The following is an 18,546-nucleotide window of genomic DNA, read 5'->3' on the forward strand; positions in this document are numbered from 1 at the left end:
GAGAATTACCGAGTCAAGTGCAAATTCCCCCAAAGGCAGAGATCTTTGGCCTCTGCAGAAGGTCCCACTTCTTCCCGCTCCGCCCCGCCCTTTCCTCCCTCCGTTCCCCGCCGCCGCCCAGGGCGCTCGCTGGAAGGGCGGGTGGAGGGTAGGGCGACAGCTGACTCCCGGGCCGACTGCTCGCGTCCTCCCACCTTCCAGGCGCCGAATTGACCATCCCCAGCCAAGAGAGGTGACAGCCGCGGACCTCTATACGCTTCCCGTCGCCGGGAGCCCGCGCGGACCATGTTTTCCAGCTTGGGGAGGTGGAGCGCCATTGGCTCCTACCAGCGGCTCGCCCGAGGCCCCGAGGCGCAGGTAAAGATTCCCGGTGGAGGTGCGGGAGGCGGGACGGTTTTCTGGCCAATCTGGCGGCGAGGGGAAGCGGGGAGAGCTGATTGTCCACACCCTGAAACGCGAACTGGTGTCTTAGATCCCTGTTTTTGTCGTAATCACACAGGGACAGCACAGATTCAGACGCGCACGCACACACACAGACACACACACACAGTCGGGAGAGCTGAGATCAGACCCCAGGATGGTGTGAAACTTCAGCCAGCGCGATCTCAGTCAAGGTGGCTGCTGGAAGAGAAAGCAGCATCTTTGAAGGTCTAAGTGACTCCACTGTTTGCAAACAGAAGCAAATATTTGAGAAAGGAATGAATGGACCTGACTTCTGCTGAAGGAGTAGAGGTTGGGATGGGACTCTAAAACCAGTGATAGAGCCTGTTAAAACCACAGGAGAGATCTGGGATAACTAAACTCTGTGTGTCAACTGACATGGTGTTGGGACACTGAGGCCTGGGGCAAATCCAAAAACTGCAGACATTTGACTGTGCCTTGCTACCCTCCCCCCTGGCCCCCATAACACGTGCTCCTTTCACAATAGAAGTCATGTGCTAAGGCAGTGGTACAGGGAAATGAAACCTGCAGTTGTGTATCAGGAGCAATTTCCCTAATAAAAATTCTCTTTGTTTTACTTCTCATCACCTCACAAGACCGGGTCTTAGATCTAGCCCTTAACACATGTAGTTCTGTAGTACTAAAAAGGAAAAAAAAAAAAAGATTTCAGATTCAGATTTCAGAGGACCTTGTTCTAATCCTGGCTTTTGTTATTAACTCCAAGTGTCAAATGAATATGACAGCTATTCTTCTGATTACATATGAAACTATAAATTTCTTTAAAAGTAAAGCAAATTTTATTTAAATCTATAAAATATAGGCGTTGAATAAGTCCCTTAAAAATGTGCAAGCGCTCCACCAGGACAATATACCTATTTTATTTTAGACGTAGAAGGCTTAATCAGGCACACTGGTTTAACTGATCATTAGTCTAACCACAGAGGTGGCCAAAGGCAGTGAATTACAAATAGGTGGGGTGGGAAATTATAAAACTCAAACAATTCCCTCACCCCCAATTCTAGTGGATTCTTCCTCTAAGATTCCAACAATGTTTATTTCCTTGACTATTACTCAACCTCAATAGCTTTATGGACCAAGAATCCATTTGGGCAAGATTGAAAATACTCATTTTCTATTTGTTACTTCTATGATGCCAAGTTAAAAAAAAATTGATGGCTTCAAAGCATGTTGAAAACCTTGTATGATTACATTTCATTGCTGAGACTTTATATTTTTGACATAATAGATCTCAGATAAAAATCCCAACCTGACCTGTAAGCCAAGAACTTGACCTTCTGATTGAATTTCTAGGGCTGGCATAGTGACCCATGAATAGAAAACCTCTAAAAATTTTTATTGGCAGTGATTAACATTCATTCATTCATATATTCATTCATCTAGAACATGTTATGAGCTGGGCCCTGGAAATATAAATGTAGATCAAACATAGCTTCTGTCCTCCAGAGAAACTAAGTCTAGCAGGAGAGAAGTACCTGTAGGCAAATGATTGGATAGTCAGGTAAGAGTGAGGGTAAATTCAGAGAGGGCAGATCTGAAGAGCCTTTAAACTATGTTAACACAGAACAAGAATCTGAGCATTGGAGGTTGGGATGGAGGAGAGGAATCACCAAAGGCAATAAATCCTACAGAGGATTGGACCACAAGTAAGATGTAGCCAGGAGACGTGAAGTACAAGGAAGTGGACAAGAAGAAAGGTGTTTCTAAGCAGCAGCAAACAGCAACAGTGTGTAACAGGTAGAGCTGAGGGTGTAGAATTATGACTGGAAAATAGAATGAATTTACTGGATCCAATCCAGTGTCTTATACTTCTCAGTTGGAGGACTTTGGGCAAGTATTTTTAAACTCTAGGCCTTAGTTTCCTCTTCTATAAAATGGGGATGACAAAAATAGTCCCACCACAAAGACATGTTATATTTAATAATATACTTTTAGTACAGTATCTGGCGCAGAATAAGTGATTAAGAAACATAAGTTCCTTTTGCTTTCTAGATGTTTTCCCTTCTCCGTGAGCCTGTACAGACACTTTCCCATAACTTCCTTCACGATTCCCAGGACCCTCCTTTAATACCCACAAGGAAAGCACCTGAAGTTAGGGATTATGAGGTATTGTTAACTGTAGCAATCACACCACATCCTCAGGAGGCTGCATCTCAAGGTTGAACCCAAAGAAGATTGAGAGCAACACCTTTCACTAAATCCTGGACCCAAGCTATGCTGTGGGCTAAACTTTCTGCTCCTCCATCATAATTCAGAAATAACAGGACCACCATTCAAATGAAAATTGCCCATAAGTCATTAATACTAAGGTGTGTTTATGGGATGCCTACTATATGCCCAGTGGTAGATAAGTACAAAGATAATAAAATAGCTTAGAAAACAAAGGCCTGTAGTGGGCCTGGGGAGATGAAAAAAATGAGAACTCATTTGGTGTCAGTTACATCTGCAGAGGAAGTGCTGTCAGAGTGAGAATAGGTGAGTTAGAAGGATTGCAAAATGGCCAATGGAGAAGATGGGAGTAAATTAGAACATTGGAAGATACTGTCAGAATTGTCATATCCTGGTTTTTAACATAGATGTTGCTTTGCAGCAATATATCAGTAAGAAACTCAGTGAGACCCACGTTATGAATTCAGTAATTATTTATTGAGAAGTCATTTATACATTCCTGGTGCTTGGTAAGGCTTAATTACATTTACCAGATATTTTACCTGCCTGCCATTTCTTCTGGGACGTAAATATGCTTGGAATTCACTGTAATAAATGCAGCATAAGATGCCTGACCCACATTTAAGGAGGCTATTTACCAGAGGACTCAAAGAGCCTCGTATAAGATGCTTTCACATGGAAAATGGGCCTAGAGCAAATATTAAGTCAAATACCCAGTTCTTGACCTGCTAAAGTAACCTTATCTAGTAGCTTTGCAAGACTTTGGCCCTGAAAACGACAACCTTTTTTTATTTAGCTAATGATTCTCTGGACCAGCTAGATCATGTCCTTGTTTGGGTTAGCTTGGCTGATCTCTGCTGAGCTCTCTCAGCATGTGCTATCGTCTGGAGAGTTGGCTGGTGGCTGGATAATGTAGGACCTAGTTCCTCATATGTCTGGCAGTTTTCAAGCTGTTGGCCAGGATGACCAGATGAGAACCTTGGTTCTCCTCCATGTGGTCTGTCATCCTCCAGGAGGTTAGCTGGGTCTCAGTCATGTGGTTCACTCAGGGTTCCAAGCATAGCAAGCCTCTTGAAGCTTAGAGTTGGAGTTCTCTTAATGTCACTCCTGTTGCATTCTCATAATCAAAACAAGAAGCAATGCCAGCCCAGATTCAAGGAGTGGGAAGTAGAGTCTGTCTCTTGATGGGAAAAGCTGCAAAGAATTTGTAGCCGTTTGTAGTCAGACACAGAAATATATGTATTTTGGATGAGAATACAATCTTCACATTGGTGGCCAGTTATCAAATTGGCAACTCCCTGTAAAATAAAATGTGGCTTCCAGGTTAATCAGAGAGTTTTCAGAACATTTTCCCCACTGATATATGTATTGATACTTATTTTCCAAATAATATGTTTGGTAACAAGAGTTATGACAGTTTTATAGTTCACATGTTTGAGTGGTTATTTGGGGCCACCATGTGACAAATGTTTTACGTTTGTCACAGCATTTACTTCTTGAAACAATCATATAAGGATAGATACCAATTTGCTAAATTAGAGTTTACCCTTGAACAACACAGAGGTTAAGGGTGCCAAGCCTCATCAAAGTTGAAAATTCACATGTAACTTAGAGTCGGCTTTCCATATATGCTGTTCCTCCACATCCAAAGTTCCTCATCCACAGATTCAAACAACCCCTGATTGTGTAGTACTTACTATTGAAAGCAATCCAAATGTTCAAATCCATGCAGTTCAAACTCATGTTGTTCAAGGGTCAACTCTATGTGTGTGTGTGTATACACACACACATATATATTTCTTCAAAGATTTAGAGTATACCGTTTGCTATAACTAAGAGAACAGATTTGGAGTGAGTATTATGTTTTCTCCTCTATAGTCGGGACATTTTACTGTACAGGATGAAACACTGTTTCACTTATTACTTCTAGAATCAGAATTTTTAAAAATGTGGTAAACACTTTTTCAATATGAAATCAGAACTGGATTAGAGAGGATCAATGCAAAAATTGTTAAATATGGGACAATTTCTAAGAATGAAATTTAATATTGTGATTAGTTTAACTTTTTAAAAGACACAGATTGATGCTGACCTTAAAAATGTAAAATTATGACTTTTGAGAACTTCCCTTTTAAACCCCTCCTCTTTTGGTTGAACTCACCAGGTCAATGGGAAGAATTTTATGGAAATATTATAACCTCCCCAAATAATATGCAATAGTGATAAATATATAATTGTGTGTATGTTTATACATTTATACAAATTATGTAATTAAACACATACAGAAGTTAGTAAACCAAATGCCTGCTATAGTCTATTATTTTTCTATTTTTCAGAAAAAAGCCAAAACTGTTTTTAATTTAGCAATTAAAATGTTTTAAATTTAGCTTATACGTATATGTAAGCTAAATTATGTGTGTATATATGTATTCATATACATAAGCATATGCATACATATATACACAGTCATATAAATTCAAGGAGCTATGTATATATATATGTGTGTGTGTGTATATATTTATAGAGAGAGAGAGGAAGTAATGGGAATTTTAGAAATAATTTTCCTTTTCTACATGGTTTCTTGCTATGTAAGCAGTTGTAATGTTGGGAGAAATCTTAAAATTTTTCTAGTGCAACCACTGTCCAAGAATATCTTAATTGTATTCCTTAAAGATTATGATATCAACGTAGCTGAAACATAAATGATTTCATGTCTACTCTTCCACTTGCTGACAAAGATATTTCAAATGTAAAATAAAGACATTTTCTTCATACAATAGCTGTTTTATATATATATATATATTTTGTTTTGTTTTGTTTTGTTTTATAGAAATGCAGTCCAGAGAAAAGTGCTTCATTCTTCAGTAAGATGACCTATTCCTGGTTTAGCAGGTAGGAATTTTACTAATTTATCTGTAGTATACCACACTGAGGAAGATTCCAAGCGAAATGACACCTACATGTTATTCCTTTAATCTAAGCATGAATATTTTTACAAAATAACTTTGTAAAGCTTTTCGTCTCATATTATTTATTACAAAAAAAAATCACATATAATAACATACTAAATAGTTCCACAGATAAGACTACTAATACTCCTGTAATAAGGCTGCCCCTTTATAGGATTTGTATCCCTGTTAGCACTAGGGAAGGGCAAAAAAAAAAAAGAGTATATATATATATATCTCCATCAAATATGTTACCCACTTTATACATTTTATTTCATTTAATTCTCCCCTATGTCCTATGAGATAGGCTTTAACAGATGAGAAAATCTGAGGCTCAGGAAGAGGAAGTAACTTGTCCATTGATACCCATGTAGGAGCACACTGACCTGATGTTAGAAGTCAGTTTTTTTGAGTTCATGTTTCACACTTTTGTTTGTTTGTTTGTTTGTTCGTTTCATTATTCTACTCTTTACTGGAAATGCTCTCATATACTTATGTATACTACTATTAAAACACACAATCATTTTTGTAAGACATATAATGTGATTCTTCTCATAAAGTAATTCATCTATAATGTGTGATGAAGGCTTTAACACAAGAATTACATCATATTAAATGAGAAGAGTTGATTTTTTTTCTAATTTTATAAATTCAGAAGCTTTCTTTAGAAATGTATTTATTTTCCCCACAGAAATTTTATGATAATATGAAACTAAGTTTATCATCTTAATGCTTTTTTTTTTTTTTTTTTTTTTTTTTGCGGTACGCAGGCCTGTCACTGTTGCGGCCTCTCCTGCCGCAGAGCACAGGCTCCGGACGCGCAGGCCGGAGGCCCACAGGCCCAGCCGCTCCGCGGCATGCGGGATCCTGCCGGACCGAGGCACGAACCCGCGTCCCCTGCATCGGCACGCGGACTCCCAACCACTGTGCCACCAGGGAAGCCCCATCTTAATGCTTCTTGATCTTTAGTTGGTAGAAACAAAATTGCCCAATTTGATCTACAAATATGTTCTCTAGAGTAGCCGAATAGTGTAAAAGAAAAGTTTGGTTGTATACTAGATACCCTACATTATGCTGACTTTTAAAAATGCAGACATAAATGACCTAGATCCTGTCTTCCAGGAATTCATAGTAGAATTAGAAAGATTAAGAAGTACAGTATCAATTACCCAAAAAGGCAAAAGGTAGTATAAACATGATGGAGAAACAATTTTCAGGAGTGTCATCTAACCAAGTTTGCACAGTTTGGGAATGTTTCACAACTGATTAATGGTTTAACCCAACATTTAAAAGGTGTAGGGGTGAGCCACGTGGCATTCCAAGTTGAGCAGATACCATATGCAAACCACAGAGGCAGAGGAGAACTGACCCTTCCACATTGCAGAGTGTTGGTGTGGCAAGCCATCAAGCTGGAAGGACAGATCAGAAAGAGTTCTCTAGGACATCCTGAAGATAGTGGGAAGCCAGGGAAGGATTTTCAATAGAGAGTGACATACTATTTGCACTTTAGAAAAATCACCTTTGCAATTCTGTGGATATGATATGTAGGAGGTGAAAATGGAGACGGAGAGCAAGGTTAAAAGGCTCTTTGGGTATCCTGGTAGATTTATGGTTACCATCTGAATTGCGGTAATGGTAATGATGAAGAGGAAGGAACAGATTCAAGAGCTATTTAAGAGAGAGAGTTGGCTGGTTGAGGAAATTGAGGAACTGGGAAAAGTCTTGAATAAATCTCAATTTCTGGCTCAGCTAACTGAGAGGATTAGGTGTTGTAAAAAATTTTGTGAATTCGGTTTGGGGAAGTTTCAATTTCCGGTGCCTGACTCATTCCCATAAAAAATATCTACGGAAAAGTAGCTCTCAGACCTATGGATGTGAATTTGAGGGTCAATGACCGTAGATCAGTAGTTGAAGCCATGAGCATGATAGAGATCATCGAGAAGGAGAGCCTATTGAATAGGATGAACAAACAGTACATTGGGAATTCTCAGTATTTAAACAGTGAGAGGAGGGGGAATCTACAAAGGAAGCTAAGTACTCAGAATATGAGAGACAAACCAAAGAAAACATGTGATTGCAAGCTAGGGAAACAGTCAAAAAAGGAGAAATACAAAGTGACCAATAGGGCTAAATACTGAAAAGGAGTAAATTGAAATAAGAGCTGAGTATATTCTCCATTGTAAAGATGATTGGTGATTTTTATGAAAGCTGTTGAAGTAGAGAACTGGTATACTTGATGAGCAAATAATTGGGCAGAAGAGGTTGAATTATGATAAGAATTCCAAGTTATACAAATCTAGGAATCACTTAGAGGATGGCAAAAATTTTACACCAATATGCTACATTAAGTTATGCACTAGAAAAAAATAAAGATTAAATATAAATGTAAATGTGGACTATTTACAGTTAACGATTTTGATTTTTCAAATTTGTGTATGTGTAGATATGTTTTCCAAACCTGAGTTCTGTCTCATCCATGAATTGAGAGAAAGAGTGATGTCTACACTGGCTTTAAAAATTTCAGACTGTCATTTTTTTGGTGGGGGGAGCGCGGATTTTTCTTTCCATTTTATTTTCATGCTTTGCCTTTTAAAAAAAATCACTGAGGGGCTTCCCTGGTGGCGCAGTGGTTGACAGTCCACCTGCCGATGCAGGGGACACGGGTTCGTGCCCCGGTCCGGGAAGATCCCACATGCCGCGGAGCGGCTAGGCCCGTGAGCCATGGCTGCTGAGCCTGCACATCCGGAGCCTGTGCTCCGCAAACGGGAGAGGCCACAACAGTGAGAGGCCCGCGTAACACACACACACACACACACACACACACACACACACAAATCACTGACATTGCCCTTGTCAGATTCCATACACAGTTTTGTATCCTGCTTTTCAAATATACCATTATAATAAATTTTTTCTTTCTTTTTTAAATTATTTTTTATTAGAGTATAGTTGCTTTGCAATGTTGTGTTAGTTTCTAATGTATAGCAAAGTGAATCAGCTATACGTTTACATATATCCCCTCTTTTTTGGATTTCCTTCCCATTTAGGTCACCACAGAGCACTGAGTAGAGTTCCCTGTGCTATACAGTTGGTTCTCATTAGTTACCTGTTTTATACATAGTTATCAGAGTGTCATTTTTAAGTCACAGACTATCACAGAATGTGAAAGACGCAAATAATTTTAAGTAAATGTACTTTAAAACTTTTATATCAAGTTATAAAAACTATGTGCATTTATATTAAACATTACAAACACCATTTTAGGAGGCCTAAAGGAAAAAGCTGAAATTAAATGTAATAAACAAGATAAAACATAGCAAAATTTAAAATATGGCAACCCAATAGCTTGAAGTCCATATCTTAGATCAAATAGGCAATAAGCTATAATTTTTGAATATCACATTTATTTTCTGTTTAAATTTAACATCTCAACACTAGATAGGAGATATTTTCATGGCATGCCATTATCTGAAACTATCATTGGCGTTAATCTAATGTGGTTTCTTATCTGGTGATCAAACAATTGCAGCTGAAACATAGCTATTGTTCAAGAGAACGTCTCTTTGAAGACAGCGGTTAATTGTGTTCTCAGATCTGTTCTTTGAGTTACAGAATGAAGTCAGAAATTATTTCCTAGGCCAAATTCAAGCTCCCATAATTATATGAATAGTTCAATTAAAATGTACTCAGATGATACAAACAATTAGCAAATTATATGCTTATGAGCCTTAATCCCTAAGGCAGTAGCTGTCTAGATCATGTTGATGATCAAGTAATTATGAAGGCTTTATTAGCAAATATAATCTGTCATCAGTGTATAATAATCATGGTCATAGAATAATCCCCCTGACATACATGGAAAAATCTAGTTAAAGTTCTTATAGGTCACAGTTGAATAATAATTTTAACCAGGGATACACTATTCAATCTGTCCTACCTTTTGCTCACATATTAATAAAACTTGTACATTTCCTAACTTTGTCCTATACTACGATTTTTGTACAGACTGTCTTGCCTTTTCCCATTACACAATCACCCCTTTCCAGAAATGTTTAAAAATGTAATTAGCGGACTTCCCTGGTGGCGCAGTGGTTGAGAGTCCGCCTGCGATGCAGGGGACACGGGTTCGTGCCGCGGTCCGGGAAGATCCCACGTGCCGCAGAGTGGCTGGGCCCATAAGCCATGGCCGCTGAGCCTGCGCGTCCGGAGCCGGTGCTCCGCAAAGGGAGAGGCCACAACAGTGAGAGGTCCGCGAACCCCAAAAAAAAAAAAAAAGTAATTAGCAATAATGAAAATGATGATGTTACTGTATTATCTATACTTTCCAAGTATTCAATTATTACTCATCTACAAAATTTACTTTTCGTCTCATCCTCCTACCCAACTGCCACTGGTTTACTACCTTTAACATCAGTTGGATGAGATACTTATGCACACTTGTTAATGTTAAATATGCTCAAAATTCTCTCTAATGTAACAAAATTGAATGCAGAGTAGAAATATTACACTTAATGACACTGTCTGCCTTTGGTTAAGTTAGCACTGATGTATATCACATTTACAAACCTGTGGCCAGTCCCTAGAGTTCCTGCTGTTTAACCACCTGTAAAAATGGAAAATTAATATTGCTCTGCATGCTGTAGAGAGTTGTGAGTATCAAAGTAGTTTAAGTGAATGTCCTTTGAAAAGAAATATCAATCTAAAAAACACAAGGTGAATGTAAGTACCTTTATTATTGCTTTAGGACTAAAGTCCGCAAGTTTGTGGGACCTGGTGCATGCTCCGTTTCACTCATTGGGAGGGTCAACTATTGGTCCTAGTTGCTTCCCCAGAGCTACTTCATCAATTGATTTAAAGAAACACCACTTCCTCTTTTCCTAGATGCTTATGTGTAAAAGTTAGACCAGAAGAGAGCAAAAGAGGTGGAAGAAGCACACACATGGCAAAAGGGAAGTCACAGCCGAACCCAAATACACCACAATCAATTCGGCTTAAGTGTCACTTTTAGATGCTGCATTATTTGGAGACAGCATGAAAGCCAGGGGTCACTTATCCCCATGAACCAAAACCGCTGAGTTTTGCACGGTTCTAACTCAAAATGCTGAAGCAGTAAATGTTATTAAAAATGCTTTTGTGAAAATCAATGCAGTCTTATTTTGAAAATGAATATTTATTTTGTGGAACAGAATAGAAGGACTTAATATGACATAAAAGTAGTTTATTGCTTAATATGTTTTTAAAAGTGCACTGAAGGAAATTGTCCAGCATATTGAACCAACAGAGGCATGATTATGGAAGGTCCTTTCTTAGTACATTTAAGCCTTTTTGTTAATTATGAATTGTAATATGATATTAGACAGTGTAATAAAAGTAAAATTGAATCCAGTGGAGACCGGTTACCACAGGGTTTAAATCCATCCGAGGGTCAATCAATTCAGATTGTTCAGTAACAATGACAATGAAAGCAGTTCCAATTTGGAGTAGTGTAATACTTTGTTATGGTCTCTTGGACTAATATACTTTGTAATGGAAAAAACTGAAGCTATAGAGTCAGAAGGCCTGGGTTTAAATGGTAGTTTAATTTCTTATTGAATCAGTCATGTCATCAAGCTCAAAACTGAGTATATCTGAACTATATTACTTAGCAGTGTGTTTGGCTTCAGGTAACAGAATAGTCAAATAATAATAGCTTAAATAGATATGTATTTATTTTCTTATGTTATTGGGTAGTTCACCAGCAGGGAATAGGCTGGTGAACTACCTCAGAAATGTTATCAAGGACCCAGGCTTTTTCTATCTTTCCACCCTCCATTTCTAGTATTCGGCTTTTCACCCATGGTGGCAAAGATGGCTTCTCCATCTCAGACCATTATGTCTTCAGTACAGGGAGGAAGGAGGAAGGTGCAGGAAAAGGAAGGCAAGCATTTTCTCCTTGTGAAGTTTTGTGTCTTTTTTTTTTTTTGGGGCCATGCGGCCCGGCTTGCGGGATCTCAGTTCCCCCACCAGGGATTGAACCCTGGTCACGGCAGTGAGAGTGTGGACTCCTAACCACTAGGCCACCAGGGAACTCCCTGTTTTGTGTTTTCTTTTGAAAAAGAAAGTTCTCCTCAGTAGACTTTTGTTTAGATTTCCTTAGCCGTAACTGAGTTATATTATTTAATGCTAAGCAAAAAAGTAATGAGATTACCAGGACTGATTTAGGCCAATCATAGATCATAACTCTGTGGCTGGAATAAGCACTTACTCTGAGTTCAAGAGATTTTCAAATGAATAAATATCAAATTCCAGTTTGTAGGAAGAGTTGAGGCAGAACGGATGGGTGTAAGGTAAATACAAATCATTGTCTGCCACAATAACGTTCGTGGTATAACTAGACCATGCACCTTTGTTTGCCTGGGAAAATCTCAGTTTAGACCCATTGTTTTTGCGTAATGACTCACCATGTACTCTGGGGCAAGCTTTTTGAATGGAGGAACGTGGAAGTACTGAGAGGCTGGCAGTATCTTGCCGTACTTCTTAAGGCATTAGCTCCAAAATGGCTCTGTGATATTGACTCATATGCTGTGGATCAAAGTAAGTCATATGGCCAAGGCCTAAGTTTCTGGGGCAGATACAGCTACTCCACTTGGACATTCTGTAAAGTCAAGTGTCAAAGGGTATATATAGTCCCAGCAGAGGATGGATCCATTTCTCTTCTGATACAAGCCTAAAAAGCAAATATGGGTTTTGGCATGAATACCTTACTGTGAAAGTTAGCTATTTAAATTTCAGTAAGGGAGGTAGGGTAGGTGGGTGTCTCCAGTATGAGATGAGTAAATGAAGTTAGTGTTTCACTGAATAATTGGATATCTAAACAGCCCAGTTAAAAGCTACAAAGGATTATTATACATTATTGAACTCCAGGATAGAGTTGTATGATTTTTCAAACACACTCTCTCGTCATTCCAACCTGATCAATAAAATAATTTATAAATCAAGAAGTCAAGCTAATGTGTGCAAAATTAGTTTTAACTTCATTATTGATTTTGCTGAATTGTTTACCTTGCTCTTTCATTTTTAGAATAATTATTTTAGGCTATAAAAAACCTTTGGAAAGAGAGGATCTTTTCGAACTCAATGAAAGTGATTCCTCCTATATTGTGTGTCCCATGTTTGAAAAACAATGGAGGAAGGAAGTTCTAAAGAATCAAGAGAGGCAAAAAGTAAAGGTAATTAATTATTAAATTGTTAGTACTTAATGAAAAAACTAATAAAGCTTGTTCGAAATATGAGGTATCGATATAGAAAATACCTTAAAGATGTGAAATAACAAGCCATTTCTATAAGTATAATTGGTTGTTACTGCAGCTAATTTCTGTCATCAAATTATTAAACATCTCTTCCCTTCAAAGCTCAGGAGCAAATATGTTGATATGTGTATAATTTTTGGCATCTCACCAATATCTTTCCTCATCCATCATGGCAAAGATGGTCTGCATATCTCAGAGAATCATGTCTGTTGGTCAAAGTAAGTCATATAGTGGCCAAGGTCAAAGCTTGTGGGGCAGGGATAGGTTCTCCACATGTAGCATGATGCACACACACACACACACACACACACACACACACACACACACACACGAATATATATATAGTCTTTAGACTTCTCAAAAAGAAAATATAATTTGAAGATAAAAACTGTATTATTTAAACAGTTTCAAAACTCACAAAAGGGATAAAATAAAATATTTTTCCACTTATGCCACGTGGTATAAATAATGCCATGTGGTTTGGAGACATACCATACCAATGATATGGGCCATATTTTCAAGTTTAGCTGAATTTATTTTTTTGTTGTTGCTTTACTATCTTTGGAGTACAATACTAATTTTATGGTTAGTTTATATATATTTTATACATTAGTTCTGTTCCCTTTTTACATTGTTTTTATTTTCTTTACTTATGTAGTCATCTTTTCATAAAGAGGCACATACCAGGAAACCATCTCTGCTCCGTGCATTGTGGAACACCTTTAAGTTTGTCCTGATTCAAGTTGCTTTATTCAAAGTGTTTGCTGATGTTCTGTCCTTCACTAGCCCACTCATAATGAAGTAAGTTGAAGTCTTGTTTTTTCTTCTTCCCACAGGAAAATGATAAGCAAATCATTCACTAAAAAAGAGTGCGATAGGTCCCAATTACAAATTTTATTTAGAATACAGGCAGTCTATTACGTTTGCCTGTGATATGAATGTGAATTATGATACTATAGTGAGTAATTACTGAAACCTACCATGTACTAAGCACTGTTCTGAAAAGCTTTATATTAATTATCTTATTTAATCTTTACAACAATCCTATGATGTAGGAAGTAGTATTGTACCCACTATCACAATGCAGAAACAAAGAATTTCTAGTACTTTGCCTAAGACCATACAGCTAGAAAATGCCAGAGTTACAATTCAAATCTAGGAAATCTGGCTTGAGTATATGTTTAGAAAATGAAAGGACACATACCTCTATTTTTCTTAGCTGTGGACTTTTGGGAATTGAAATTTATCAGCCAAGGTAATAATATATAAATATATATAAATATATATGTATGTGTATATATTTATGTGTACACATAGAAAAAAATTAAAGAATTTCTATAATATTTCTATAGTATCTATATGCAAGGATTCACAGGCAGACATTAAAATTGAGTCCTTGACTATAGGCTACCTTTTTCAAGGGGACATTTCCTTACTTCTGCCTGTCGTATGAAGGAAACACAAGGAAACTTTTTTTTATGAACTAATAATTATACTTTTTGTTTTGAATAAGTTTTCAAGTTGGAGTTTTTAAGAACAATTTAATTCATGAAAATAGAGTTAATCCCGAGTTGCCTGGATCCCAAATAATATTCAGGCACATATTTATCCAATATTTATTAAGCACCTACTACATACCAAACTGTTCTAAGTAGACCATGGGGATAGAGCAAAAATCAAAAAGTCCCTGCTCCGATGACACTTAGAAGGGAGAGATAAATACTAAACAAATGAATAAATATAAATTGTATTAAGAAATAGTCAGTGCTAAGGAAAGCAAAGTGCAGCAAGGCAATAGGGTAGAGAATACCAGTCTGGGGAACTGGAAGTTGTTTTTTTCTGTGAGGTGATTAGGGAGGACATTTGTTATAAGGTGAAATTTGAACAAAGTTCTGAAGGAAGTTAGGGAGGAAGCCGAGACCATATCTATTGCATGGCTAAAGCCTTGAGGCAGCAGTGTGCTTGGTGTCTTTGAGGACCCTTAGAAGGCAAGTGAGGCTGGAGCAGGGAAGCTGAGAGGTCAGAAAAGGAAAGTGATAAGACTGAGGTCAGAAAGATTTGGGGGCTGGAAAAGATTTTGAAGGGCCTTATGGAACGTGATATATTAGAAGGGAAACCTTTGAGAGATTTTGAGCGTAGAATGATATGATTAGACTTCAGTTTTACAGAAATCACTCTAGCTGCTGCACAGAGAATAAAGTAGAGCAAGAGTGGAAGAAGGAACAGCTAAGATAATCCAGGCAAAAGTCAATGATGGCTTCAACTAGGTTGTAGCAATGAAGGTGATAAGTGGTCAGCTTCTGGCTTTATTTTAAAGGTAGAGTCAACATAATGCACTGATAGATTGAACGTAGGTTGAGAGAGGAAGAAAGGAGTCAAGGATGGCTTCCGAGTTTCTGTTAAATCACAAGGTAAATGAGTTACCATTTATGGAAGGTATGGAAGGCTCAGGAAAGAGTCAAGTAGGGAGTGGAATTTGCTAAATTTGAAATATGTATTAGCCATTCTGCAGAAAAGAATTAAAATAGCAGACCTGACTGCTGTCCTTTGGAAGGCCTGTCTATAGGGCTGGCCTTTGGCTGGCAGTTGGAACTTGAACTTCAGGAGGGTTCCCACCACCTTAACTGATAGGAGTGGTTCAGTATCTCCAGACTGTTTATACAGTCAACATGGTCCGTGCTGAATACCTGCTTTCCTTCCGAGAGTCTGGAATTTGGGCGTGTGTTAGGAAGAGGGTGCCCTGGATGCTGAGTCTTTAATGGGCTTCCCTGGTGGACAACATTTCACATATTTGCCACAACTAGCTGCTGGGAGAATTAAGAGAGTTCTCTGCGACTCTACTGAGAGAGGACTTTTTGAAGCTTGTACCTGTTTTCCCCTAGACTTCACCCCATTCACCTTTTCTCTTTGTTAATTTTGTTTTGCATCCTTTCACCATAATAATTAATACTCGTGGATATGACTATATGTTGAGTCCTAAAAGTTGTTCTAATGAATCATTTAACGAGGGAGTGGTCTTGGGGATCCCTGACAGACATTTAGGTAAAAAGTTTGAATGAGCAATCGTCTACATAAGTTTGGAGTTAGGAAAGATATAGGCTACAGTGATAAATGTGGGAACTGTTCCAAATTAGACTAGGTATATCAAGCTACTGTTCTGGATGAGCTCACCTTAGTTACAGTGAAGGGAAGTAAAGATGTCCACACAAAAAAATCACAAGCTTTTTCAGCGTGTAGAGGTGGTGAAGACAGGGAAATCCATCAAAAGATAGTGAGAAGGAGTGGCTGGAACAGAGAGAGGAGAACCGAAAGAGAATGGTGTTAAGGAATCCAAGGGCAGAAGCTGTTTTATTGCTGTCAGAAAACTGTTTCTGTTGTTTTTACCCCAGAGTCTCTATTTGGTTCCCTTGTCTATAGACATATAAGCCAAATGTCTCCTGGATTAACTGTCCCCTCCTCCCACAGACAAGATAACAGATGTCTCATTCCCCCTGCCTCTGCCCCTCACCTCTGAATATTCCAGTTATTTTTAAGTAGTTACCACTGAGTAATTACCATTCACCTATGACCAGAAGTCCATCTATCAGAGATGCATTGGCCAGCATCTTCTCTCCTGCCCTGTTCTGGTGATCTATTGCTGCAAAATTAGCCACTTCAAAACTAAGTGGTATAAAACAACCATGATTTTATTATGTGCATGATTTTGTGGACCAGGGCTTCAGAGAGAGATTGTTTTTCTCTGCTCCACAATGACTGGGGAATTCACTGAGTAGCTTGAAGAGTTGAGATAGTTGTAGCAGCTCCAATAGAGACATACATCTGGGAACTTGGACCTAGCTGTTGGCTGAATGATACCTTGATTCTTTTCTGCATCTGCTGGTACCAGAATGTGAAGATGGCTTCTAACCTTATATGCCTGATGCCTGGGCTAGGATGGCTGGAAATGGTCATCTCTCTTTCCCTCTTTTTCTCTCTCTCCACAGCTTCTCTGAATGGTTAGCTTAAGCATTGAGGTCTCTGGTTAGTTGATCTTCTTACATAGCAGCTGGATGTTCCCAGAGTAAACATTCCAAGAAGTTTAGGCAAGTCGTTTTACGACCTAGACTTGGAAATCCCAGGATGTCACTTGGGCCATATTATTTTAGTCAAGCAATTCCTTAATTCAGCTCAGATCCAAAGGGAGGGGAATTAGGTTCAAATTCAAAATGAGAGGAGTAGGAAGTGATCCCCAGCCATTCTTAGTCATGTTCTGATTTCCATTTGCCAATGACTGACTACTGCTCAAGAAACTCATTAGAGAATCTCACTGTGGTCACTCTTTCTGAAAATAGTTATAGACGATAGCAATTCAGTGTCTCTGTATTCTTCCCAAATCTGCAGTCTGTAGGGTACTAAAGAATTGTTAAGTCCTTGGCTGTGGGGTAGAGAATTGTCTCCCTAATTTTGTCACACACCTTTTATAACATACTAGCTTGATCACACCTGCAGAACAGAAATTTCAGCATTGCATTGAAATGAGTCAGGTGACATGTCTTTCTCCCTGAGTAGACTATACGTTCCTCCAGGAACTTATTCAATTTTTGTGTCCTTAGCTCCTAGCACAGAGCCTGGCACATAGAATGAAATACAATTCCTGAATGGATTACTGAGTAAATGTACTTATCCAAAGCTATGCTTTTCCAAGAAGCACTCATTCTAGAGTAGCTGAATAAGCTTACAATTCCCACACTGGGGAAGAATTGAGTCATCAGAATTTTATGAATTTATATGATCATGTCTCATGTATAATAAATATATCAAAATAATACTTTCATTAATTTACTAGTAGAAGAAATTTGTTTCTTGTTGATCATGGTGCTTACTCTTTTTTCCCATTTATTGGGATTTTATTCTAATGTCAGTCAAACCAAAAAATAAGTATTTATATCTGATATCATGAATATAGATTTACAGTCTTTACCATGCCTTGATCACAGATTATTTACAGTATTTCCTGGAAATATTTTTAGCAGTTCCATATTAATATAGTACCTGGTGATAGTCATTTAGTTGTTTGATTTTATGAAACAGGAAACAGTCTATTGATAGATGTATCTACAGTAAGAAGAATAGTGCTTCTCGTTCAGGAAATTTAATTCTGAGACCAAGAAGTTATTTAGTAAGTTGCTTTTGTAAAAATAATTTGGAGTCCCAATGGATGGCATCTGATAGACATCAACTAAAAATACAGAACCTGCTGTTGTATAATGTTTATGTGGGTTGTGGTCACTTCAAATAGGGATTTTCAGTGACTAGAGGTTTATAATAGGATTTTTAGAGGCACTGGTATTATATTTGATTCTAAGGTACAATTTTAATAAAGATAATTTCTGAAGTACTTGGTTTATAAAGCAATTCGGGCAACATGAATTGCATTTAAGTATACATCTATTAACTGTCCAAGCTGTTAATAAAGTAGATCGAAGCTTAGATAATTAGAACCATCCCTATTGTCTAGGTGTACCCAGCATTGACCTTAATCACGATGACCATGTTGTCACCAAACTTAAGAGGAAATAAGTAAAGGTAGAGGAGAGGGAAATTGGATATGCATAAAAGTAATAAAAGGTGAGCTATAATTCAGGCCTTTAAAGAAAGTGTCTTTTTGCCATGCTAAGAGATTGTCTACTTAAGTTCTAATT

The 18,546-nt window shown here is 38.0% G+C and overlaps 1 protein-coding gene across 1 annotated transcript in view; it reads left to right on the top strand.

Moving 5' to 3' along the window:
* The first annotated feature begins 220 nt into the window (after positions 1–220).
* Positions 221–18,546, top strand: part of LOC309822800 (multidrug resistance-associated protein 1-like) — a 76,763-nt gene continuing 58,437 nt past the window's right edge. The window contains exons 1-4 of the mRNA XM_082654821.1: positions 221–357; positions 5,459–5,520; positions 12,637–12,784; positions 13,524–13,666. Coding sequence (XP_082510947.1) covers positions 286–357; positions 5,459–5,520; positions 12,637–12,784; positions 13,524–13,666 — 425 coding nt within the window. The 5' untranslated portion in view covers positions 221–285. The remainder of the gene's footprint in view (positions 358–5,458; positions 5,521–12,636; positions 12,785–13,523; positions 13,667–18,546) is intronic.

This window comes from Grampus griseus (assembly GCF_964374135.1).
Source record: "Grampus griseus genome assembly, chromosome: 5".
Classification (NCBI taxonomy): Eukaryota; Metazoa; Chordata; class Mammalia; order Artiodactyla; family Delphinidae; genus Grampus; species Grampus griseus.